Genomic DNA, 26,017 nt, shown 5'->3' with positions numbered 1-26,017 from the left:
ACCTCCCTGCAGTACTATCAAATCCTTCTGGCTTCCACTCAGCATTTCAGACCAAGGAAGAAGCGAGCTGCTGTAAATGAGAGTCCGATTGTCTTCGGTGATGAAGGGGTGGGATGAGGTCCCTCAGAGCACAGGGAACCTAAAAAGTGCAGGGTTTGCATCTGGTATTCAAACCCAGAAGAATGGAAAGTGTTGGAAGAACATGCCTCAGACATAAAAAGTGCAAGTATCGAGGAGTAATTTATCACGTGTACAGCAAGGAATGGGAAAACAGCAGGGATTCAAGGATGAGACAACACTGGTATCTAATATTGCACTCCAAATGAAGAAATAACCCACAGTTGAGAAGCATTCTCTCTCAGAAGCTCAGAACAAGGATAACTTTCTTACATTGTGTATTTAATGTGTAAAGTAGTGACGGTTCTGTCATTTCCAGCCATGTATCTGGCTGGTATTTTCCAGGTAACCTTACCCACCAGCTCTCCTCTGCTTCTTAGAAAAATATTTGTTCAATAAAAATTTCAAGCATTAAGCCAGTACTTGAAAGGCTCTGAGTAAGAAGACACTACTTGTGTCTACTGCACAGGGATCTGGTTTCTCCTTTGTACATCTCTTGGGCTCTGCACAAAACAATTACAAGGATTTTCCTCAGCTCCGAGCCTTGGGCTTATGGGCGTAGCACAGCGCAGGCACACTGCGGATGGGGTCTCATGGTGAATCCAGCCTCTGCAGTTGTGTCCAGCTCTGATTCTTTGACCCCAGGTGGAGGCTTAAAAGTAAATTTCTGGATCAAGCCAGTGAAGAAGATGAAGAGCTCCACTGTGGCAAGGCTTTCTCCAATGCAGTTTCTCCGCCCTGCAATGCCAAAAGCGTCGTTGTCTGAAGAGTGGTGGCTCCCCAGACAACTCTTCCCTCCTGCTTAGTAGCAACAGTGTGAGGGACAGAACAGGCTGTAGGAATGCAAAACAGCATGGGGAGATATTCAGCAGCCACCACCACCGGTCTCCTACACCTATTTGAACGTGGTTGTTTCCCTCTGAGCCTGCAAGGAATTGATTTGGGATAACCTAGAAACTGTCCTTCCCAAGGGAGAGGGAAGGTAGAACTCTTGCCTGAAGGTGTTGAGTCCTCTGTAGTTCCCAGTGGTGCCTTTGAACCGAACAGCACAGTGTGCCTCCCAGTGTGAGGGACTGTTTGCGACTCATCGAGACCCAGAGCAGATATTTCTACACCATTCCCACCAGTGATATCAGTGCTGTTCCTAACAGAGGCACTCTGTTAGAGGCAATCCTGACTCTTGACTGTTGTATGCTGTGGAGCACTGGGTGCTCAGAGCCCTGTGCAAGACCACACACGTTTGTTACCTGTTGAGAAGGGCAGGAATGCTTTCTTCTTTACGAAGTTCCCTTCTGAATCAAGGAAATGGTTTGGGTTGAATTCATCTGGCATCTCCCACTGTGTTTTATCCAGCAGCACAGAGGTGAGCAGAGGAATCACTGTAGTTCCCTGCAGCACAACCACGTTCTGCTTAAGGGCTTTGCCCATCCAGCCACGTAACCACACCTCCCCCTTTGGGCTCTCTGCAAGCAAAATTCCAAAGAACTAGTTTCTAGATTTGTGCAAGACCAGATGATGCTAGTTAGTGGAGATACCCTGTTCATTGGAATTACTGAGTAGTATATGATTAAGTAACAGTGGTTGTGTGCTGTTACTGAACAATATTAGCCACGCTTCCTTCCTGGCCAGATGACCTCTGCTTGCCTCAAATAGGCAATACGACAATGCCACCATACTCCAAAGGCAGCACTGCTTTATAGGGCACAAATGACAATGGAAAGAGTTAAGAGAATAGGGAATGGACTCGAGATTATCAAGATTGAATGAGAAAACAGAGTAATGGAAAATGGGAAGTTGCGTGCATAACCCAGAAGTCACACTTCCATCAGTTTGGATGCTGAGGAGATGGAGGATTAGGAAACTGTCCCTCCCCCACTGAAAGCCCTGTGCCACAAGCTCCCCTCCTTCTTGTGACATTTTGCCCTGTGGGTCACTGGTGTGGTGCATGTGAACCACCCTGCTCTTCGTCCGGAGAGCAGCAAGTACCTTGGGTATGAAGTAGCCTTTAAAATGTGTGTCAGTGGAGGTGCACCGGGGAACGTGTGGCAGGAGGGTGACAAATCTCTGCACTTCGTGAATGACTGCAGTGGTGAAGGGCATTTTTTTCCGGTCCTCAAAGGTAGGCAAGCAGCCAGGGCCAAGAACTCGCTCAATCTCTGCGTGCACCTTTTCTGCAGGGCAAAGGGAAGGCGTGAAGTGAGTTTCCCTCAGTGGTAAAGCACCTTCCAAATCCCAGCCCACACTGACTGTTGGCTGAACTACCTCAGGGTGGTGAGAGATGCAGGGCAGGAAGTTTCCCAGCCCCTGGGAGCAGATATGAGAACAAACCCTCAGATCCTTTGGTCCTGAATGGCAGCATGCAAAGCTTGGACAGAGATGGACAGGTTTCAGGTACTCAGGTTTGGGATGCTCTAGCACACATGGGCAGCTATGACACTTTTACAGGCGAGCAGCATTTATGAAGTCACTGCAGAGTACTTTAATACCCTAGGTAAGAAAAGCAAAACCATAAAGGTGTCTTACTTTGAATCTCAGGGTACTTCATCATTAGCAGAACAGCCCATTGCAATGTTGTGGATGTTGTTTCAGTGCCAGCCATGAGCAGGTCAAGTGCAGAGGCCAATACATTTTCATCATGAAAAGGAGTATCTTTATTTTTTTCCTGTAGCACAAAAAAAAAGAAAAAGTCACTGCTTTTAGCATGGAAAGACAGAACTAGGATGGTGCTCTCAAATCCAGAGTCATATGATCACAGGATGTGGAAGATAGCTGGGAACCACCTCCAGGTGGTTGAGAACAACTCATGTTCTAGTCCTGAATTTGCTGATTCCCAGTCCTGTCACTAGAACTAGTCAGGATTTACATCTCTTTCCAAGCACACCAGCTCTATGTACTAGAGATTTCCTGCTTAATGTCCTCCACTAGCTTTAAAGTTTGTAGTGAAAACTCAAAGAACACATCCCTATCTAGAAAGAACACTGCCGACCCACCTTTTGTATACGCAAATACTTCTGCTAACAGTCTAGGATACATCTATTCATTACTTTTTTTTTGACTTCTTATTTTAATGATGAGCACCATGATATAAGATCTCATTATCTACAAGGGACTGTCCCTGGAAGATGTTAAAGGAGATACCACCCAAATGGGTAACGTAGTCTTCAGAGACCTTACAGTGTGATGCATGTGAATCACAAGTGCCAAGATGCACCAGGATATCACTGGCACTTCAGTTCTGCTCTCCTGCTTCGTGCTTCCACCGGGAAGCACTTTGCCCATTCTTGAATGCTACAGCTGAGGCACGTGCTCAAGGGGTCAAGCCCAAGCTGCCATCCCTTCCCCTCTTGCCTCAAGTACAAACGCTTGGAGAGGAAGGGTGAAGACAGACCGAACAATCCTTGCTGTAGTCCTGCACTATCATCCCTGCCTGTAAACCCACTAAGTGGAAGCTCCTGATGTGTTTGCACAAGCACAGAAGGAACTTGTGCGTCTCTGCAACTGGGAATTCTTTGTCTTCCCATGCCCGCAGAGAGAGACATGTCTACCTGGAGTACATTGGAAAAATCATGTTACCTCCAGCAGGGAAGGAACTGTAGCTGACACCCAAGAACAAGTCTTACACATTGGTCTAGTTAACAGCACAGTCTAATTGACTATTTCTTGCTTTTCCCACTTCATGCAGTATTAACAAGGTCTAAAAATCTCTGTTACAATAGGAGGATGTTTATCCAAAATTTAAATATTTTCATGTAGACCTTGGCAGAGCACATTCATTAATCAAGGAACACGGAGTGTCTCCGCATAGATACCATACCAGAAATCATTGTATTGTTAAAATACCTCTTGTTTGAATACCAGTGCATCAATATAGCTTGTCAGGCTGTTTCCATTAATGTTTTTTTTGCTCTCCTTGATGTGCTTCTTTAAGATCACACACACCTCTTCTATTTTTTTCAGTATAATCTTGTGAGGTTTGAAGAGAAATCCAAGGAATGGGTAGAAATTAAATAGCTAAAAAAAAAGGAAAAAGGTACAGAAAAATATACATTTCCCAATTACACTGTAAAACTTAAGTATCATAATGGAGAAATCATTTAAGTGAGGAACCAAATGACATACTATTGGAGTTTCTCTTTGTTGGTAATTAAAAAAATTTAGTGTATTAAAATGTCTCCTCTTACTAAAAATTCTTTACAGAAATGAATTCTTTACAGAAATGAATGGAGCTAATCAGACTTGTCTAGACATAGCCTATAAACATGAATTAAAAAAATACAATTAAGGGAAAGTGATAGTGAACTCATGAAACAATGAAATTACATTTTTAAGGAGGTAATAAAGTAAAAAGATAAAGCATTACACTTTAGCAAAGAAAACTTCGGGTGTTTAGCAAGCCAAAATCCTCATGTTTTAAAGTTGTTAGATCATCATTTTTAACTTTCACATGAATTATAAATCAATTACACTCACTTCTCAGCATCGTTCAATTTCACAGCACAATAAATAGTTGCATTTTATGTGCAGGGAGTTACTTACGCCACTTCTTAATGTTAGAAATAAACTGGCTGCAGAATAAAATTCACAAATCTCTTGCTCTACCCTGTGCTAACTGGTTATAATTTTGCTGTTTTCTGCAAAAACTAAACCTGCTGTAGAGATTAAAAGAAAAGGGATGTTGCCCATGTCTTTATTGTAAATTGTTTTTATTCAGGTAAAAATTCATCAGCATCCCTTTTTTTAATTTTTCAGACAGCTTTTTGGATGACTGTTTCAATATTACCTTGAGTAACTAATACTCTGCTCCTTGTGATGTATTAATATTAACAAGAGCTCTTGGAGCAGATGAGAGCCCCTTAGTTGGAATACACTTCTTGTGCAGCCCTGTTTAGCAGGCATGCCCTCACTTCCCAACTGATTTAATGCCACAATAGGAGGTGTGAGTGGTCTGTATATTGAGTCTGCAACCCTGTACTTTGCGACTTTGCTAGTTCATGTAGCAAGAAGCCAAAACACCAAATGCTGGTAACTCCCAAACACATGTGAAATCATCCTAAGGCAACTCGTTACTTCTGGGATGTTCACACAGCACGGCTATTTCTGATGGTACATACACAAAGCCAGTATTTTGATATTTCTATCACTGCTGTGTTTTTAAAGACATAAATTCTGGCCATGCTCTCCAAGAGGCACCTGATTCCCTCCAGTCTCTTCCACCTGAGCCTTGTTTAGACCAAAAATACTAGGAGTATGACTGGAAACTTCAGTTATTGCACTTTCAAGCTGTAGAAGTGAGCACATCCTTTCTTCTGACAAGGTCACTTCAGTGTTTCAGCCCAATGTTACCATGTGATGTTGGACCTCCTCTGTGGGACATACGCAGTGGGATTTCACAAAGGCGGAAAACCCCCAAACAAAGAATGTTACGTTTCAGTACCCTAAGGCTTCTTCAAAACCATCCAGCATTAGTAAATCGCCTTGAGCTACCAACTCCAATGAGATACTGGAGCTTCCCAACACAGAGGGTGACTTACATGCAAGAACGGAGACCCAAGAAGGAGCATAACTTCATCTATGAGTCTTAGCAGAGTGACAAATGTTGGGTCTTCATAATCAAACCTTCTCCCAAAGAGTATAGCAAAGGTGATGTTGGTGGGGGCTGTATTCAAACACCGAAGTCGGAAAGGTCCACCTGGGAATGAACAAAATCATAACTGCATTTGGGATTTCCAGAGCAACCCAGAGATCTCCACTATGGCTTTGCCAATATAAAACAACCAACACATCCCCAGCTCACCTTTGAAGGATTTGATCAGTCCGATGAGAAATTGAAGCTCCTCAAGGATCCTTTCTTCTGCCAGACGCTTCCCCATGCCAAGGTCCCGCATGGCTGCCACGGTGAACCGCCGTGTCTTCCTCCAGAGCTCTTGAGAAGAGAAGAACACACCTACGGAGGGATTGCATGGCTCTTTTGCTGAGGTGGTATGGGATTTTCTCAGAACCACCACAAGCACAAGTATTTTGCAGCCCAGAGGACCCTGCTTGGGAGAGGACTGGGGTGCTTGGGGAAGGCCAGACCCAGGTAGGTTCTGTAGGGCAGGAGGCAATCGTTTAAGCAGTCAGGTGCTGTTCACACCAAATCTCTGGGTTTGGCTTCTTTATCGCTTTGTCTCTTTGCAGCCATACATGGCAAAAAGCTCTATGCATGGTAATTGTCTCAGGCTGACTTGTTTTTCCTCAGAAAAACGGCGCAGCTGTTTCAGAGAGCAAGGCTGGGAGCAGATGACACTGCTCTGACCATGTCATGAACAGGACAAATGATTTCCCTGAAGAGCTTGCATTTAGAGGACGAACTTTCTTCTGTGCAGGGGGACAAGGAGGGGTGTCAGGGAGGCACCACTGCTTACAGCCAGGAAATATCCCTCAGCTGGCGTTAGGTAATCAGCCAAAAAAACTTGTATTCGACAGAGACCTTTATGACAGAGACAGTTTGGGTACAATTCAGAAGTCCTCCCTTCCCAGGTGGGCTTCGGAGGCTGAACATAGTCTACATCTTCATGCATGGGCTGGGAAAGCAGCATACTGTGCCCTTCCTCACCCTGGGCCTCACTCTTAAAAACAAGATAAAAAAAAACCCACACGCCGTATGCATTATATACATATTAGGTCATCAGATCTTTTCCTTTCAGCCCTGGATTATTCCCTTCATTGTTTTTCAATGTCTAGTCTTGGGCAATGTATTACTTTTTAGCATGCAATTCAGAAACATGCCAAAAATCTGTTTACAGAAGTAATTGTTTGAGGTACAAACAGCCCGTGCTATTGCACTCTTGCCAGTTCTTGCAGTCTTTATCATGAGTCATGCATGATCCAGGCTTTGTCTGAACTCCCAGTAACAGCAGAGAAGAGATTGCATAAGGACCTCGGCCTTCATGTGAAAAATAATTTCCTTCCCTCTGCACTGTAAAAAATCCCTTGAAATGTGAACCCAAGTGCTGCTAAAAGCAAAGAAAAAAAAAACTGATAAGGCACATAAAAAGATGCCTACAACTATTCTTCTGAACAAGACAAACAACAGCCCCCAAACCCATCAAACATAGCCCTTGAAGGTACGTGTGCAGCTCTAAACTCTTAAATACTGTTGCAATTGAAAAAAACCCACACATTTAAGAACCAGCAGTGAACACGTCCTTATCTTTTCAAACCTCCAGTACCATTTCCATGTTGGATGTGATGGAAGATTGGAATAACGGGTCTGTCTGCAAACACATCCGCCGTGTTCAGCAGGGCGTCTTTCACTGCCTCGTAGCCAGTCAGCACCACCGCCTTCCGAAACCCCAAGTGAACAGTGAACACTGGCCCGTATTTCTCTGAAATCTACAAGGAGAGGAAATAGAAGCCGTCAGTGGTAGCAGTGTGTTTTGCTGTGGTGGTTAAGGAATTGCCTTCGCTCCTCCTCCTGTGGTCAGAGGGGCTGGAGAGATGCCAGAGATTGAACCCTGAGACACTTCAATAAAACAGGAATCAAAGCAAATAAACACTGGGCTGTTCAACCCACAAACCCACTCATTTTCTGAGCTGGTTGGACCCGCTTTGGCCCAGGGGGTTAAAGAGGTAGAAAGTAACAAGACCCTTCAGACGCTAACAGCAGCACAAAGGCATCAGGGACATCTTGCAGGCAGCTACTGGGCAACGTCTGACCTGGTGGGCTGCAATGCCACAGCCCAACACGAGAGGATGGAAGAGCAGAGGTGACCTAATTTATGACTGAATTTAAATAAAAGTTTTGCCACAATTAATGCAAAGAGGTATGCAATATGATTCACCACGGATGGACATACAAGAAACCATTGTTCTTTCAACCCATCTTAGAAAATGACCACTGTCCCACACACTTCTTTCTATTTCTGCCACACCACAGCGTTCAAGCCACTGCACAGCAGGACAGGTCTGTACCCCCCAGCGATGCTTTGGTGAGATCTGAGATCTGGGCAGCAGCAGCTCGCTGGAAGGCTCAGGGACATGGTCCTGCCAGGCCATACGGGGATTTAAGACTTGACTGAGAGCAATGCCATTGAAACAGCACAAAGCTGTTATGAGATCGAGCCTGGTGTCCCAGAAAACGGACAGTTCAGGAAATGTAAACCAGAGGAGAAAACTTAGCAGCCCCTGCAGCTGTAGCAAACCAACAGGTAGCCCAGGCCGAGTTTAATCTGCACTTCAGCAGTATAGCCAGACTCATTTTCTTTATGCAAAAAATGAAATAATATATATAAAAATATATATATATATATATATGTTCAGAGGATTCTGATTTCAGTCATCCACTCAAAATAATATTTCGGTTGCTGCATAATCTACTAGGCAACTACCATCCCTGCCACCTGCCCACTGCTGCAGCCCCAGGAACCCTCTCACTGTGCTCTCCCCTTCGCAGTTTCCAGCATGAATGCAAGTCAGGGCAGAGCAGGCATAACTGGGTCTGCTCGGCAGCAGGCATCTTTCTCAGTTGTTTTTTTGATGCTATAATCTAATGGGGGAGAAAAGGCATCAGTGGGACAAACGTGCTTCCCAGCTCCCAAGCCCTGGATGCCGAGCGCACTGGGGGCTGGCTGGTGGGATGGGAACAGGGATGAAGATGCATCTCCATAGGCATTTTGGAGGCTCCTCACATGTCACGGTGACTGGAGAGAGATAGGGAAAGCCAATCCCTCTTACCTACACAGTGCTTAGCACTCCGGAGGGCTGCTGACAAACTGATGCTAACAGGCTTGGTGTAAGGAGCAGGATACTCACACCCTGGGTCCCGACTCGTGGAATGCCCACTGAGCCGTATTTTGGCTCTAAGAGAATAAACACATGGAAATTTTCTTTTTTTTTTTTTTTCTGGAAGAGAGATGCAAGACAACTGTGATTCCTACCAAATCTTTGTCTTGCACAAATCCGAGTCATTCACTGTTTCAAATGATTTCTCCTACTTCTCTTCTTTGGGCTGTGCTATCCTAACTCCCATTCAAAGAACTGCCATCGTGAACAAGAAATACAAGCTATTTTGGCAACTACAATTAAGCATCCATCTTTCAACTTGGCCACGCGGACACTCAAGTGTTTTAAAGTATTTCACAACACAAGGAAGATGCCAAAGTTGAGGTTCATCAGTCTGAACTGATGTGGACACTCATAGTTTTCAGTGTGTGAGTAGTCCTCATGTAAATACTGCTCATATTTAACATCAATCTCTGCAGGGCTGGGATTCAAAAGTTTCCTTGGCCATTTTGAAACTTTTACATTTAATTTATTAAACTTTTTTTTTTTTTTTAACTGCATTTGGCACTGAACAATTATCTCAGAGCTGTCATCTGAGGGAGAATTTTAGCCAGGTACCTACTGACACCCAACACCCTGAACACCCCAAAACCAGAGGATGCTTGTTCTTACCTTCATTAGGGACTTGTCTTGCCTTCTGATGTCCAGCAAGTGCAGGTTGCCAATGATTGGAAGAGGAAATGGACCGGGAGGCAATTTTAAAGCTGATTGCTTAAAACCTTGTAAAACATAGAGTGCAGTTAATAAAAGCAACAAGCACAGCCCACAGATGAAGATGGGCATGAAGGCAGCCATATTTTGGTGGAGCCTGCCTTTCCGAAAAGCTACCGAGAGATGCGTTTATTGGAATGCTCGCATTATATTTATTCAGAGTAACTGATACCAGGGGTTTTTCTGAGCTTTGCACAATCTTCCCTTCCACGCCCATATCTCCACAAAACTCGGAATTTATGTCTGCAAAAGGCAAAGTCCAAACACAATTTGGAGAGGTGCAGGCTTGCAGGCTTCCCACATCATGGGGTATGGCTGGTTTGCTTCATTGCCAAAGCTTAGCTTAAATTCTTCTGCCTGCAATAATTTGCCCAGCACCTGGGAGTCCCATATCTGCTTCATTATTAGGCATCAATCATGAAATCCCTCTTTACATTTCCTCTTCATCCCTCTCTTCCATCCTCTTCATCTAAACTCTTCCATTCTCCTCATTCAGCCTCTTCCCTGAACACAGGCAGATCTTCACCTTTTATCTTCTAGCTCTTTACCTTACAAATGCTGATCCCAAAATAATCCTTCACAAACATTGCCCATCCCATAGCACAGCAAAGCAGCAGCAGATTCTGCAGGCAGAGACTTGCTCCAGGCGATGCATGAAGCTGGCTGTAAGACTTCTCCAGCTCCTTCCACCTCCTTGTGTCCTTGCAGTGAAGCATTTTCTCCAAATGAAAGGAAACAGAACTGGACAATGCAAAAACCTGCAAAAAATCCAGGACACACTTGTTGCCTCTGCAGATTTGGAGCTCTGTTGCTAATCTCTACGAGCAGCTCCTATTTACTGACACTTTGAATCTGGGCTGTCCCAAAGATCTACCTGTAGACTGCGGACAGAAAGCTACACCTCTCCATTGGGGTAGCCCTACAGCCTGCTTATGTGCCACCATTACATCAGATCGATCGGCTCTGTACACACAGTGTTCAGCTCATTTTCTCTGCTACTGGCTTGCAATCATTTTTCCAGCCTCCCTTGGAGAACACTGGGCTGCTGCTGCTGGGCTGGGGTTTGCCCAGCACCTCTCCGATCGATCCCTCTGCTGGTGGCTTCCAGCACCGACCAGCACACAGGGTCCCCACAACTACAAGTGATTCCAAAAAAATAAACTTGAGCTACCAGGCTTGAACAATTGGCCAGTCCTGTGTACAACATCTAACAAGGCACTTCTACAGCTCTTACTCTTCCCTACTGCTGACTGTGTTATAGAAAGCTCAATAAAATGCAGTTGCTGAGCTCCTCTTGTTTTTCTCCCATCAGAGGCTGGTGAAAAACTAATTCACTGCTAGAAACTCCAAAGTTATAATTCAGTTTTGTGCCTCGAACTTTTATGAGCGGGTATTTCAGTGAGGTGACTTTCTTCCTGCTCTCCATACAGTGTTACCTTCTTTACAGGACAAAACGAATACAAAAAAAAACGCGTCTTGGAGAGCTGGGTTATCGAACCAATATGGATGTGGAAGGTGTTGTGCCAAATCTGCCGTTCCCACTGGTTTCTGTCATCTAACAGAGTGAGACCTGCCAGAGGTTTCCTCATTAGAGGAAACACACATTGCTTTTGTAAAATTACCCTAGTCTAACACCTGATGCAATAGTCCCACAGGTAGGAAAAGCACATTTGATGTCTCTTTTCGGAACCCTTTCAGATCACAAGGATTTCACACTAATCCCTACTGTGATACGAGGTGGCGTCAGCCCTCGGTATGCTTTGCGGTTGCTCCAAGACCCAGCAGGTTCACACACCCTGGACCACTTCATCCCAAACCCACTCGTGTTATAAACAGCCTTTTCCTGTGGTGAGACCAGGAGACTGGGAGTCTGGATATGTGCCTTCACGTCCTCGCTGGGACAATGACTTGTCTGTGTGGCTTTGAGCAAACCACCCGAGGACTGCAGCGCGCTGCCCTGCTCCGGGCTGGCCTGGGGAGCAGCGGGGTTGTGCTGTGAATGCAGCCCTTGTGGCTGCAGCTCCCATGGGCCTGACTCAACTTTGCTACCGTCATCGCTGGAAGGTCTTTTGGGCTCCGTACAACAGGAGGTAAGCAGAAAGTGGTGTAGGAACTGCGTCTTCTCACACCGTAACGCTTACCAAAAGCAAGAGGCAGAGGTGGCAGCTGGGTGCTGAAAATGTCTTTGTGATTCCTGGAGAGGGAGCGAGGAAGCAACAAGACTGCATCTCCACGCAGAACCCAGCAGGGAAAAGTCAGCACTCTGCCTGCAGCCTGTGCAGCGAGGGAAGGGGGAAGGTTATTCATTACCTGCTGGGTGAAGCAACCCACAGAAGAGGTAAAGCTGGGCAAAGATAACAGCATCTTAAATGGCATGCAAAAACACTTTCCCATAAGAGATATAAGTTAAAAATTAAAATGAAAATTAATCTTTATCTAGGAGCAAATGAACCTTTTGAAAAACCAAACCTGCCCAGCTCTGGCAGGGTCACGCCACAACTCAGAGGAGAAGTTACAGAAAGAGAGGCCCTTACACAGAGTGTTCCAGGTATGAACCACCCACGGATTTGTTGTTGGGAAAGAAAGTCCTTCCTTGGCCTATGTGGTATGCATTTGGAGATCAAGGTCTTCCAAATCAGAATTTGAACAGTGAGGACTGGAGTGCAGAAACCAAACTCTCCCGCCTGCCTCAGCCCGTGGGGCCAGCCATGGGCAGGTGGGGTGTGATAATCCCGATTTCTGGCTGTACTGTTCTGTAATTTTGCATAGCAAGGGGCCTTGGGAACAGCACGCCACTCAAGCCCTGCACCTGGAGGAATCAGAAGATAGGGCCTTCAAAATCTTCCAGTGATATCAGAACTACATTTAGCAGGTACATTAATCTGTCCCCAAAGCAACATCTGGTAATTCTGGGTAGCATCATGTTAATAGCCAGCAGGTATAGCGGTCACACACAGAGCACACTAGCATGTGCTCTCACCCTGCAGCCAAGTCCCTGCCCCATGCTACTGCTTCCCCAGCCGCTCCCACGGGTGTGCAGCGTGCACCAGTTAATGTCCCTTCTGAGCATTTGGTGGCTTTGTGCAACAGGCAGTAAAGCATTCAACTTCTGTTTAAGAGAAAAGGCCTTGGTCCCAAACCAGACTGCCCTTTCCTTGACTCTGTAATATTTTTCAAAGGAATACAATGAAGTAAGCAGGCAGAGGAAGCAAATGCTCCGTCCCCTCCCCAGTACACCCAGCAGCTCCGGCTGATGCTGCGTTACTGCTCTGAGATGCTCAGGCTCCAGGGGCCAGCCTGGCACAAGCTCTGCTCACAGACCTTTCGCTCCTTTCTGAGGCCTCAGGATCTGCTTTTAACCATAATGCTGGGATCTCCTTCCCCACGATGCCAGCACCACTGGCAGACCCAACTTTAACACAACTTGAAGTAGGATTTGCTGCGCTTTTAAAATTCTCCTTCCCTAGCATTCTCATCCCATTTGCCTGGCCACTAATCCTCGAAGCTTCAATCATGGGTTTTAGCAGGCGCTTAATAATGCACAAGCACAAATTTAAGATAAATACTTTTTTTGCTCTTTCTGCCAAGATTTCAGCTTCGCCCCTTCCTTTTTCTCTCTGTAAGAAAAGACCTTCACTGCCCGTCTTGATCTACTCCCTGAGGGCATCCATGGACAGTCCTGCCCTGGCTGCGCCACCTTCACCTGCACAAAAAGCTCTGTGAAGCTGAGCCTGTGACTTGCTGGAAATGCACGCTGCCATCCCCAGAGCCATGGGAACTGCCACCCCCAGCACCCACATCACCCAGTCTCACCCCATGGGGGGAGAGAGCGGGACCCCGATGGTGGTTCCAAAGCAAACATGAAATCACGGGCAAAGTCATCTACCTACACAGCTCCCTGTTGCTACACACCAACCAGCGGCTGACCTCTCTGCGATAACAAGGTCAGCCCTCTCCAGGCTGGGTTATTCAAGCTGCAACCTTGAAATCAGTGTTTGAGTGGGTTTGAAGAGGCTGGCTGAGCACACTGGCTGTGGTGAAGCACCTTGCACAGCCAGGATGTTGTTGACCGCACAACGAGTGCCTTTAAGTCATTGATCCCTACGAAAGCTTTGTCCACGAGGTCAGAGCCGCCTGTAAAAAGCTGTCTCCCATAACAGGGCTTGGCAGCACAAGCTCTGCCTGGGTTTGGAGAGGTCTTGTATGCAGAACGGCAGCCAGGCACTTGTCACAAGGAGGCTGAAGTGCTTAAATTGAATACAAGCTTCTGCAGTGCAGTGCAGATTGTCTTTCTAAAGGCCCCATTGCATCTTTTCTCTGCCACATTCTCAGCTACTCCATCGCTCTGGCGTTGCGCACTGCTCCCCAGCAGCAGCACAATACCCATCAGTGCGGCACAGAGTGAGCTCCAGCAAAAGCACTGCTTTTATGCCTGGTTTGTGGGGGGAAAATCCAGCTGTGAAAGTTCAAAGGTTTAATGAGACAGTGGCAGGGGCAAGATTAGAATTGCAGCCATTGCTAGCAGGCAGACCGAAGAGGGTGACAGGCCACTTGCCGCCAGCAAGTAATGATGCAACTCAATCTATCATGAGTAGGTTATTTCATCCCCCACGGAGCACCTGAAACCTGCAGTTTTACAATTCAGCCTGTGGTTTTCAACCCATAGCCTCAGCGGCGGCCATACTACAAAACAAGCCCACCTTCACATGGGTTGGAGCTGCTTTAAACAAAACCGCCCCTCGCTGGGAGCAAGCTAGGGACTGGCAAACTGGAGTTTGGGAACGTTTGCCACCATATCGCTTTGCTGTGTCACTGTCTTGAATGGTCAAGATGCATGCCAAAGACTGTGCTAAACTTGCCAAAGGGACACCATGTTCTTCTTTAGGTTACAGATTAATATTTAGTCCAATCACCTATTTTAAGTTAAAAGGTAGCAGTATTATCTGACCATGTTAGCAGCATAGACAGTTATCAATATGGAGCAAGGGAGCTCATCCCTTTTAAAGGTGGGATACAGTGCTGGCCAACCTTGTTTCCCTCTTGTGAGCAATTCTTCAGGAAGCAGGCAATAAATCCTTGGAGCTTTGCTCCATCAACCATTGGCCAGTAAAAGTCTTACTAGGTTGCAGGTATATGGTCTTGAACCACTAAAAATTCAATGTCAGTGGCCACAGTGTTGTTAACCTCACATAATGTGGACATGTTTCCGAAGCTGCTGGCTCAACACTGAAAATTTCATCAGGTTGAGTCTTCATCAGTGAAATGTTTGCCCTCCTGAGATAGCAAAAAAGGGAGAAGGCAACAGTTTTGCTAATGGGAACTGCTTTCTTCTTGCCATCCTAACACCTATGAACATGAAGATGACATGAAAGATTTTTCTGAACAGTGATTTTTCCCAAATACTGAAATAGTCTTAGAGCTCCAAGAGGAGATGATGGGAAGCAAAGCCAGAAATAGACAGTATGCATTATGCATTCCAATTTTATAATTATGCAAACATAAATCTCGTTGGTGGAATACAATCTTCTAAATCACTGAAGTATTCATAAGCATTCTCCCTTTTATAAAGAAGAGCCTATCATAATCCCAAAAATATTCCCAGAAGAAATTCCTGTGTGTTTACCTCAGCTCTCGACTGATTTCACAATCAAAGTTGAACAAATATATGTGGATAAGCCGGGCTGTTTCCCCAGACCTGTGGACCAGCAGGTGTCACTCCCCTGTCACCATCGTGCCACCATCCAAGCAGGTGAGTGACCTGCAGGAAGCAGCGCTTGCTCCCAGACTCGTTTGATCAAGGAGCTTCCAAACTCCAGAGTACAGGGATAGGATCAGCTTGCCATCAGGCTTTAGAAGTTCATCTCATCTCCTTTACTTGGGCTTCTGCTGAGCAGAGAGGGGAAGAGATTCAGAAGGAGCTGAGCTCCGGGATGAGACGACTTAGGGAAGATGCATCAACTTTACTGAGGCCAGCTCTTGTCCCCTGGCATCATCCCAGAGTTTCACCCTTGGATTATAAAAGAGCTTGTCATTAACCTCAGTAGGAATTAGGGACACGCTGCGGGGGGCCTCAATCCCCTACCCAGCCTTCAAGAGACGCCCAGATGACGACATGCTGATGACCCCTCTGTGCTGTGCTTGCCATTTTGCTGGACACAATGGTGGATTATGCGCTGCTGTCACCAGCTCTGCGGGGAGTTTCTCAGCAAGTGCGGCTCCATCCCACACCCTGCTCATACAAAGACGTGCAAGAGTGACGCTGGCAGAATATTTAGCCCTGCTTTGCAGCTCTGTGGCCCCGTAATGAACACAGAGAAGATGATTAGCTGTCCTGTCTTTAAAAGGAGACTGTTTTCTAATTGCTTCTTAAAAAAGCATTTAACTTGGACTCTATTTGGCATGACTCAGTGCTGCATTTCTAAATTCAGCTTCTCCCATGAAGTTTACTGTGGCTGTTTGGTTGGGTTGCATCCACATGCTATTTTTATTTTTTGATCATCACGCCTGTTTACAGCATAGAGGAACAATATGGGAACAAAAATAAGGCTGGGACAAACCCAAAGGAATGAGACCATTAATGGTATTGCCAGCATCTCTGGGTTGAAGAGCAAGAGGTCCCGCAGCTGTGCAGCTCTTCAGTGCAACTCAGTTCACTTCTCCATTCTGGTTACGTATTTCCAACCTCAGTCGTGTTTGATTTACTCATCAACTGCAAATTTAATACCTAATAGTTAAAACGCCAGCATGTTCTTAAAATGCTAGCTTCATATCTGCGGTACACTGTAAGAGAGAATATTTTCTAAAATACAAAGGTCGATTGACTGGGTATCACAACAGCATCACTTTTGTCTTCCTTAAATACAGTAATCAAAGTATTTTGAATAGTAGCCTGCAGCTACTGAATACTTTTCTGTCTCAAAATAGACTTAAGCCTCCTCCCACCTTTGGCCATGAGCTGTTTGGTCACTGAGGTTTTGGTGGTTCTGTCCAGTTTCCTCGGCTATATTCAGTATGCGCAGCCCATCTGGTTGCTGACCCTTTGATCCGAGTGCCAGGTACCAGCTTATCCTGAGAAGCACGGAGTCAAAAGGACAAAACGTTAGTGGGGAAGGTTTGAAAAAGGAAATATTTTTCTATATTTGCATTTACATTTTTAATATAGCGGTGTTGTCTAGAGGCCAGGTTTGGGGAATGGAAACCAGGAGCATGGTTTCTATTTTCAGCACAGCCACTGATTGCTCTGTGTTGCTGGCAAATCTTTTAATCTCTTTCCCTCCGCTTTTCCCTTCTGTAATAAAGGGATGATCAGACCTCCCCAGCTATGTGTTGTGTGGCAGGATCCTCTGATGAAACATGGCAAGGACAAAGTACTAATAATCATTTTATATGGAAAGGCCAAGGGGTCACAGGTATTTCAGTACAGTCTAGCTATTCAGTGCCCCTTTATGCATGCACCATGCCTTACTGTTAATATAAGTTATATATTAATATGTAATAGAAAAGTAGGCCCTTTAGGGCACAAAAATAACCATATCCAGACTATCACTGAATAAATACAATATGAAGATGAACTCACTCCAAATACTGAATAAATTGAATGGCAAGGCTTTATTAAATAGGGAAAACCAAGTCACTCAGCCCTCCTCCCAGCAGGCTTCTAACCACACTCAGCACAAAAACGTGGCTGAAAAGGAGTGTTGGGTATGGGGCCGGGGAGCATGACAAGTGGTCCCATAAATGGCCCAGCATTCCCAGTTGTCCATTCCTTTAGCCCTCTGTCATCTTTCTGAGGAGATGCTAAGGAGCTAGGTGAAGGACTGGGCTCCCTAATTGCAATACCACATGAAATCAACCTGTAAATTACACATCAGTCCATGCCCATGTCCCAGAGCTCTGCCTGCTTGCCACTTGTCCTTTTGTCCTCCAGAACTACCCCAGGGCTCCTTCCATGCCACCATCCTGCACTGCCAGTTACCAAACACCATTTCTGGGCAGCTCTGCAAAGATACTGCTTGACAGTCAAGCTGCTTATTCTTTACAAGGCGTCTTGGACCATTCTGAAATAACATGCATATGCTTTTGGGGCAGAGACCAGCATTTATTTTAAGAGGTGGTTTAGGATCAAAACAGTCACCACTCACTCTTCACATTTACTATTCAGGATTACTGGACCACAAGTGACCTTTCAGATTCTTAAGACTTGGATTACGAGGGGCTTTATATACTAAGCCTAATGACCTGAATTATAGCCTGAGCAACCTGACAATCAGAACAGGACTACAGGCATTTTACTTTCTTCTATCCACAAAATGGCTTGGGCAGGATTTTGAATCCATTTCAAGAGAATGTCAAGTTGGTGCCCATTATAATGATCTAGCTGAGTTGCAAGAAAGATAAGATGACCTGGGTAAAGGTCGTGCCTAAGAGAAATGGTAGTGTTTTCTAGATAAGCCAGCTGAGACATCTGTTTTCCTTCCTCTGAGACAATTATTTTATCATTTTCAAATATGAAAAAAAAACAAACAAACTGAAAAGTTACAGCGCTTTTTAATCTGTATGGCTGCAGCAGCACGACATGGTACCTTGTCATTTTCAAATCTCTGCAGCAAAATGTTCCACAGGACTGATGATAATCTTCCTGACACTGGCTGAACTGCAAATATCTTTCATCTCTCTAAAAAATATACAACGAACCGGGCATCAGCAATTTCTATAACATCAAGGCACGCATGCTGCAGTTGCCATTTTCAATCATCATTCACACAGTTTAATGTTACAGTGAAGTTTGCTTCCTGTTTAATGTGTTTGAAGCACAAGGTTGTGTTCTCCATTACCTGAGCTCAGCTGCCCACACCGGGACTGCTGCCGGGGTCCGCAGAGCATCCTCTGAAGCATTCCTTCGCAGAGCTCGAAACACTGGTGGCTTGTAGCTGTATATAGCAGGTCAAAAGTTTAATTTGACTATTAAAGCAGTTTTACAAGGTATACAAGCCCCACTGCCAGAGCAGTGATGCAAATAAAGGTTGACTGATCCACTCTGCTGAGTGAAACGCCGTTCTGTTAACAGAAAGGGGAGCATCAGCACAGGCGGAGCAGAAAAGTGCACACACAAGCTGTGCTTTTTGCAGAAGGACTGCATTGGTCACATTCCCTTCATTCTTCTCTTGGAGAAGCAACCATCTATACCACTTGTGTTGGGAACAACACAAACCCACACTCACCTGCCATGTTTTCGTCTTCCACTGGGACACACACACACAAAAAGCCAACAAAGACTGAGACTGCCTGCTCCACATTAACTCAATAATCCAACAAAAGTCACTATTTTCTTATTAAACAATGTCAAAGATGTATTCCTGATCTCCCTGTGGTTATTTTTTTTTCCCTTTCTTTGTCCAAAGACAGCTGAAATAATATAAAAAGGGATTCAGAAAACAAAGGGGGAACCCCCTGATTTTATTTGAGAGCACCAATGAATATTTTCTAAGTTTGAACCAATCTCTGGAAACAATTGGCAAGTTTGCTTCCTCACGCAGACTGTGCTCTGCAGTCTGCAGCTTTGGCTGTGCAAAAGAAAATATGATATAATAAAGCACAAAGAGTTATCTCATGCCAAATTGCTGCACAGGTGATCGTTTTTGAAGGAGTTTTATTTCAATATCACAGACTCAGACCCCAAATAGCTATATCATAGAATCACATAATCCTTTAGGTTGGAAAAGACCTCTAAGATCATCAAGTCCAACCGTTAACCTAGCACCACGCCATGTCCCTAGACATCACATCTACACATCTTTTGAATACCTGCAGGGATGGTGACTCAACCACGTCCCTGGGCAGCCTGATCCAATGCCTCACAACCCGTTCTGTGAAGAAGTTTTTCCTAGTATCCACCCTAAAACTCCCCTGGCGCAGCCTGAGGCCATTTCATCTTGCCCTAAAGAGGACGAGAGGAAATCCGGCCTGTTTGGAAAATATCCATCCTGTTTGGAAATAAAAGCTAACTTCTGTATTTTCTAACTTTGACAAACCATTTTCCTCCTCATCTTCTTTGCTAATTAAGTCAGTCGAACATTTCCACCCACCAGTTGAAGTAAGCTGTAACCTGCTTAGGAGCTTGTACAGGAAGAAAAGGAGGGCACTTGTGCCATATCCATAATGCAACCATCTGCCCATGGCAGGTTTTCCTTCTTTGAGATTAGACAGCATACTGAAACCACTGGAAGTCAAAACTACTTAAAAGTTTTTCTTCTTTGTAACAATAAAAATACCCAACAACATGCTGAGGTTGTTGTGATGGAGGGGTGTGCCCTGCATGAGCTGTACAAGGAGCCCACCACACCACGGGACAGGGAGGAGGCTCCATGCAGGGTCAGGCTTTTTTGCCATCCAGCACAGTTTTAAAAGTGCTTGAATAACCTCTGACATCCTCCAGGACCTCTAACAGTCAGCACAGCCCGGGATGAGGATCAGACAGCATCACCTTTTACAATCAAGGATAATTCAGTCCTTATGGGATAGGATATCTTGAGACCTTTACATCTCAAATGCCTTCTGCACTCCTAACTTAAGTGAGGAGCACCAGAAAGCACTTTGTCACAAAAAGATGGGTGGTGGAAGCAACCCGTTCTGGGAGGACAGAGGGTGTGGGTAGGCCCGAGGATCTAGGAGGGAAGTGTGAGGATCATCTGCTAACAACAGGCCTGGGAAGCTTCCCAGAAATGTTGGTAAGGGTTATCACATAACAGCCGTACTGACCTGGCCTGGGGTGAAATGAGCTTACACCACTGGGGCAAGTTTCAGTTTCATCCACAATACCTTCAGCAGCTTCTTCATTATCTATTTGATGGTGATAAGGAGCAGAACACAAGCAAGGCACTGAGGCCATCCAGAGACTTACAGGCTGCTTTGGCTACGCACACACTTCGGAGGTATTTATGCTCTAGTAACACCATCAGCACTAAAGGCTCTGAAGTCCTTCCTGGGGCTGAGCTGGCACCAGGGCGGTGAACTGGGGGGATGCCGCTGATGAGCAGGCTCAGACACTGGAATTTCTCACCGATTTCATCTGCTCAACGCCAGCAGTTTGTGTGCGGGTGCCTGCTTACAATCAGCTGTGGTATTTTCAGTTGTTTTGGCCCTGAGCAGTAACCACAAGTAAGAGTTCAGAGAAGCTACATGTTTATTCTTTCTCTCCTATCAAATTGCCCCATTAAACATGGACAAAAGATTTCCTTATGTAATAGGGATGCTATTTGTTATTTTTAAACTTACAGCAGCCAGGAGTCGTGCCAGGTGGCATCTTGCCTTAACCAGGGAACTTCAGGAGGTTACATTCCTGAGTGTCACTCTTGCCCTCTGGTATGCTCGATGCCCATACTTGGTTTCTTGGCTCGCTGCAGTCCTGTCTATCTGCTGGCATGCATTTGTGACAGCTCATGGAAATACCCATCTTGTTTAACAAGGTAAATCAGGGCGCTGGTCAGTCATTTCCAGGATCCTGCGAGAGCTTCTGCTTCTAATAAAGAGCATAAAGAGCACTAGCTGTAAAATCCATAAAGTCTATTTACACGTATCTATGCTACCAGAGAGAAACCATGGCTGCAGCTCAAGCTTTCAGTATGCCAAAAGAACTTGTAAACCAGTTTGTTTAGTCAAATTAAGCTCACAAAGGAGTAGACAAATACAATGGTTGCAAGTCTCAACAGCCCAAGACCGAAAATGTGCGGCAAGGCCAAGGAAGGCATTGCGCTGGGTGCTGAGACCCTGCAGCCTCATGTCTCAAAGTGCTCCACAGATAAAGGCCATGGGTCGCCTGGCAAATTCCTACACAGCATCGCTGTACCACATTTGGGCAATTTCATGGAGCTTAAGAAGGCCTGGCTGATACAAAGGATGCTGCCAAAGTCTGTTATATCTCTAGAAGAGTACAGGGAAACACGTGCTTTCAACATCCTTCTTTGGGTCCACAGGAGCTCAACAACAAATGATTATTTTCACAGGGCCACAGCTAGCCCTAACTATTTATAAGCAAATGAGAGTGACAGACCCTGTGTCCCAAGGCTTATGGTTTTATAAATACAATGGGACCATGAAGAAAACAGATGTCAGTTGTAACAGAAAAGCTATGTGATACTTCAATTATCAACAAACCTTCTTAAAAAATCCAAATAACTAAAATGAATAGGAAATGTAAGTCCTCCTCACTGTGCATGGAAGCATGATTGGTAACAATCTTCAACTATGCGCTCACATACTTCGGGGTTTTTTGCTTGTTTCTTTCTAACACAATCCCCTTTCATTCAGTCTCCAGGTTGAAGCCCGGAGAGGTAGAATTAGAATTCTTCTGGCCATTTATATACATGTGGCATTTCTTGACCTTCAAGTATTTGATTTCAAAACCTATTTAAATTTTTGACGTAGGTGTGTTTGTGGGTTTTGTTGGTGAATGCCAAAAATTTTCTGTATGCAGGAAAAAAAGAAAAATCAGTAAGAGCAACTGTATGACTGCTCTTCTGTTTTTATCCTAAGGTCCCTCCCCTCCCTCCGTGTCTGTAACATCAGCCAAACCTTCCTAGTAGCACAAGCTTCTTATTCAGCTTTGTTTTGACAAAGAAAGATAAACCACTCTTTTGCTTTGCCCTTCCCCCTTCACTTATTCATTAGTTTTATTTAGTTCGGTAGTTCCCGCTCACTGCAGGAAAAAAACATAATTTAAAAAACAATTATTTTTGACCATATTAAGTTGTTGACTATGTAAGTTCTTATGAAGAAATTAAAATAGAATGTAATTATAAATCACTGCTAAAAGAAGCTTGTGCTGCAAAGGCAAGGACATTTAATTGTGTCCTTGTATGACTGGAATCACTGTGAACAACTAATACTCCTATTTGCAGAGGCAGAAATAACTAGCTCATTCAGCCATACAGAAAGGAAGACATGAAAGGAAACCAAAGACTAAACGAGAATAAGCCACTGGAAAGTTTTATGTCAACAAAAACTGGGTTTAAATTAAGTAACATCAATTCAGTATTTTGACTGTAAATGAATTAAAATATTAAAACGTTTTAAAGGGAATGCTTGTGATGAAAATTCTGCAACTAGCTGCTACACCTAGTGAAATGAATAGGAAAGTTCCTACTAATTTCTTCTCTGCAGGATCAAATCCACACAGCAAAGTGACTTCTCTAGCTTTAATACGACTTTGTAGAACTAAATTTTGAAAATAAGAATAGCAGCAGAATTGCTAGGAAAACACTGAATAAATGATTTATCAGTTATATGTAATGGAAAATACAGTACTGGTGCACCATATTACATATGCATGAAGGAGTAAAATGAAAATTACATAGACAATTTCCATTCTTGTGTTTTCTAATTTTCTGAGTGCTGACTTCGCAACTTAAATCTCGTTTTATTGCTTTTTATGACTCTGACTCAGTGGATAAGTTAAAGAAAGTGACAAAACAAACAAACAAAACACACACCCCCCCCCAGCAAAAAAGAAAAAAAAAACCACACCAACAAACAAACGAACAACCAAACAAGAGCTTTCAAATCCGAACCAAAGAAGTGCATTTCTAAGCTACCTGCAATGGTAGGAGATGAGACAAGAGTCACGTTGCTTTAAAATTAACAAAAACACAGCAGAGCTATTATCCACGGGGACAAAATATGGAAATAAACTACACATTCAACAGCTATGATCTATCCTTTCCAAACAAGAAGAGACAATTCATTTACTCAGTAATTTTACAATGGTGATAACAAATTAAAATTGTGGGCAGACAGTGGAGAGCCAAGAAGATATACAATCCATGGCAAGGATCAGCCAAATTAAAGGGAACTTTTTACATTGTCAGATTTTGAGTAATTAGTACTGTCATTAGAGGCACAGTTCCAGCTTTAAGCAATTTTGAGTAATTAATGTTCCTTTATTTTGCCTAGAAGCCCTGACTTCAGCATTCTCTTAAGATAGGAGTTCTTCTAGTTGGAGCTACACAACGCAGATTAGCCCAACTAGAAGACAATTAGACTAGGCAGATGAAGATGTAATTTGTCAGACTGTACACTGTTATTTCTAGCCTTGGATTCAAGTTTTATTAACCCAGCAGACATTTAAATGGAAATCCAGACACCATTTTGTCCTATCTGTATCCATATGATTGGCTAAGCTACAACTAATGTTAAAATTGGAATATTCTAGGTGATTAAATGACAGAATAAAATGAATGAAGTGACAAATTGTCACTTCCTGCACAGCTTTGACCAGGTTCAGGAATTCAGTGGTGGTATTATACATTTAATAATTTAAAATATATAATTTAAACTACATCACGAAGGAAATCCTACTAAATTTATTCATTATGCAATCCAAATTTCTAGATTCAAATCCCAAGCTGAGTAGGAAGCAGAAGCTGGCCTGGTGGCTCACATATTGAAGAAACAGAATTTGATTGCCACAGATGCTATTGAATTTGCACACCGTGTTGGGTAAGGTCCTCACAATCTCATCTTTTAAATGGGCCTAACAACACACACCTCCCAAAAATGTGTTTGTTTTTGTATTTCATGGGTGTTTGGAAGGTTAATTGTTTGCCTACTAGTTTAAGATTTAAGAAAAGGGGAAAAGTAAAAAAGTGAAATACCATTTCAAGTGAAGTGTCCCTTCCTATTTACACTACAACACCAAGTATAAGAATTTATTTACAATATTTCCAACTGAGCTTTAAAGTCCATGTCATGTAGAGTAACAACACAAAGCAGAAGCTCCACAAGCCTTTTAACCTGTTTCCAGACACTGCTGGCCTTTGAGCAGTACCACACACGAAGAGTCACGTGGCAGATACATTGCTTTCTCTACCAAACACCACCAGAACAACAGACACCTTATTTGTTAGTTTCTGAATTTCCCGTAACTGTAAGAAGTGAAAGCCAAAGACCATGCCCTTCACCCCGTAACTGGTAGCACTGAAGTGAAAGTTGGAACTGAGATGGAGAAGAGAGCAGAGACCGCACTGCCAAGAGGCTCTAGCTGCTCTATTCCCCATGTTATTGTTCACAAGGACTCCAGACTGGCAGGCCCTACATGCTTTTAATAATAATTGATGTAAAAAGAAATAGGACATTCTTAATCTTGATGGCATTTGCATATAGCCAGAACAAAGGTTCAAGGAAGGCAAATCTTGTTAGATCTATCATACTGATAAAAAGTTCACATCTGTTCACCTGGGCCTTACCTTTGCAATCCTTTTTACAAGTCTTTTCCAGAATATGCTTGCAGTGTGCTGTGCTTTTAAGCTACAAGGTATAAGAAATGCACAATGAGGACGCACATTTTTGTGTAATAGAAAAATCGAAAGCGGTGATTCTCAAATATCTAAGACAGAACACACAGTCTTCTCTGACACCTAAAATGCAATCATAAAATCACAAGAAGACACTTCGAAAACTTCATCCCTTAGAAATTCATCTTTCTTTCTCATGGAGAGAAAAAAGCATCAGCTTCTGCTTCTACTAACAACAGGTTTTCTCAGCTGCATATTCTCAGGCATAAAACAGAAGATCCAAAGATCTTGTACCAGTTCACTTAATGTCAGTATCACTTCCCTTTATTACAGACCCTTTTCACTGACTTTTGCACTGGAAGCTCAGCTTTATATAGCCTTGGGACTCAGAAAGATCTTTCCCGCTCGTGACCTTATCAGTGGTAGAAAAAGAGAAAGCAAAGGGGACATGGGAAGAAACAAGATCATTTAAATTGACAGCTACAATATTAGGGTGGTGCTGCATGTGAGCTCACTCAACTCTGTGAAAACCTGCATTTCTGTCTTATACTTCTGCCATTTCTCCCCTCATTTGCCCAAGCTTACTCTTCTGAGAGCATCAACTCATCTGTGATCTTCTCTCATACCTGTCTGCATGTCTTCCTTCCTCCTGCATTGTACCTGTGCCATCCTTTGTTCTAGCCCTTCGGAAATCCCTGCTTTGACACTGCATGCATCCTCCAAAGGAGCTAGCTCCACAGCCCACATCCAGCTGTCATCCTGAAACGCTTTTGAGCCATCAGCAGCTCGACAGAGGCTGGTCACTTCTGCTGCAGTCTGCTCACCGTTGTGTTAACTCCATCGCAATTATTGTGTTAAAGCAGGGCATGCTGATCTCTAGTCTTTTTTGGCTGAAAACATCATCTTTAATAAGTCAGAAAGCATAAGTTATTTGTTACTAGTAATAAATTTCTTACTTTAAAGATTTGTAGTAATCCATGACTGTGAGGGCTGTCAAATCCACTCAAACGCTTATTGAAAAATTAGGCCAGCATATCCATAGATTCTCCCCTCCTTCACCCACCCAAATTAAAGCAGTA

The 26,017-nt window shown here is 44.0% G+C and overlaps 1 protein-coding gene across 2 annotated transcripts; it reads right to left on the bottom strand.

The window, feature by feature from the left end:
* Window positions 1-221: 221 nt before the first annotated feature.
* CYP2W1 (cytochrome P450 family 2 subfamily W member 1) lies at window positions 222-26,017 on the bottom strand. Of its 2 annotated transcripts, XM_083799479.1 has the most exons (15): window positions 24,891-26,017; window positions 20,926-21,169; window positions 18,486-18,581; window positions 18,234-18,325; window positions 16,594-16,719; window positions 11,793-11,925; window positions 9,553-10,409; window positions 7,329-7,491; window positions 5,912-6,061; window positions 5,649-5,806; window positions 3,958-4,128; window positions 2,641-2,779; window positions 2,104-2,288; window positions 1,365-1,506; window positions 222-855 (listed from the first exon to the last, which is right to left on the bottom strand). In XM_083799479.1, the coding sequence occupies exons 7-15, from the start codon at window positions 9,733-9,735 to the stop codon at window positions 668-670; spliced, it is 1,479 nt and encodes a 492-aa protein (XP_083655605.1). In that variant the 5' UTR covers window positions 9,736-10,409; window positions 11,793-11,925; window positions 16,594-16,719; window positions 18,234-18,325; window positions 18,486-18,581; window positions 20,926-21,169; window positions 24,891-26,017; the 3' UTR covers window positions 222-667. The 2 variants fall into 2 exon arrangements, 1 of the variants encoding a protein (XP_083655605.1); XR_014572588.1 differs by lacking the exon at window positions 24,891-26,017 and having other exon boundaries at window positions 717-855; window positions 1,365-1,580.

Source organism: Anser anser (assembly GCF_964211835.1).
Source record: "Anser anser genome assembly, chromosome: 15".
In the NCBI taxonomy this organism is placed as follows: Eukaryota; Metazoa; Chordata; class Aves; order Anseriformes; family Anatidae; genus Anser; species Anser anser.
This window is presented reverse-complemented; position numbering and strand designations above follow the sequence as displayed.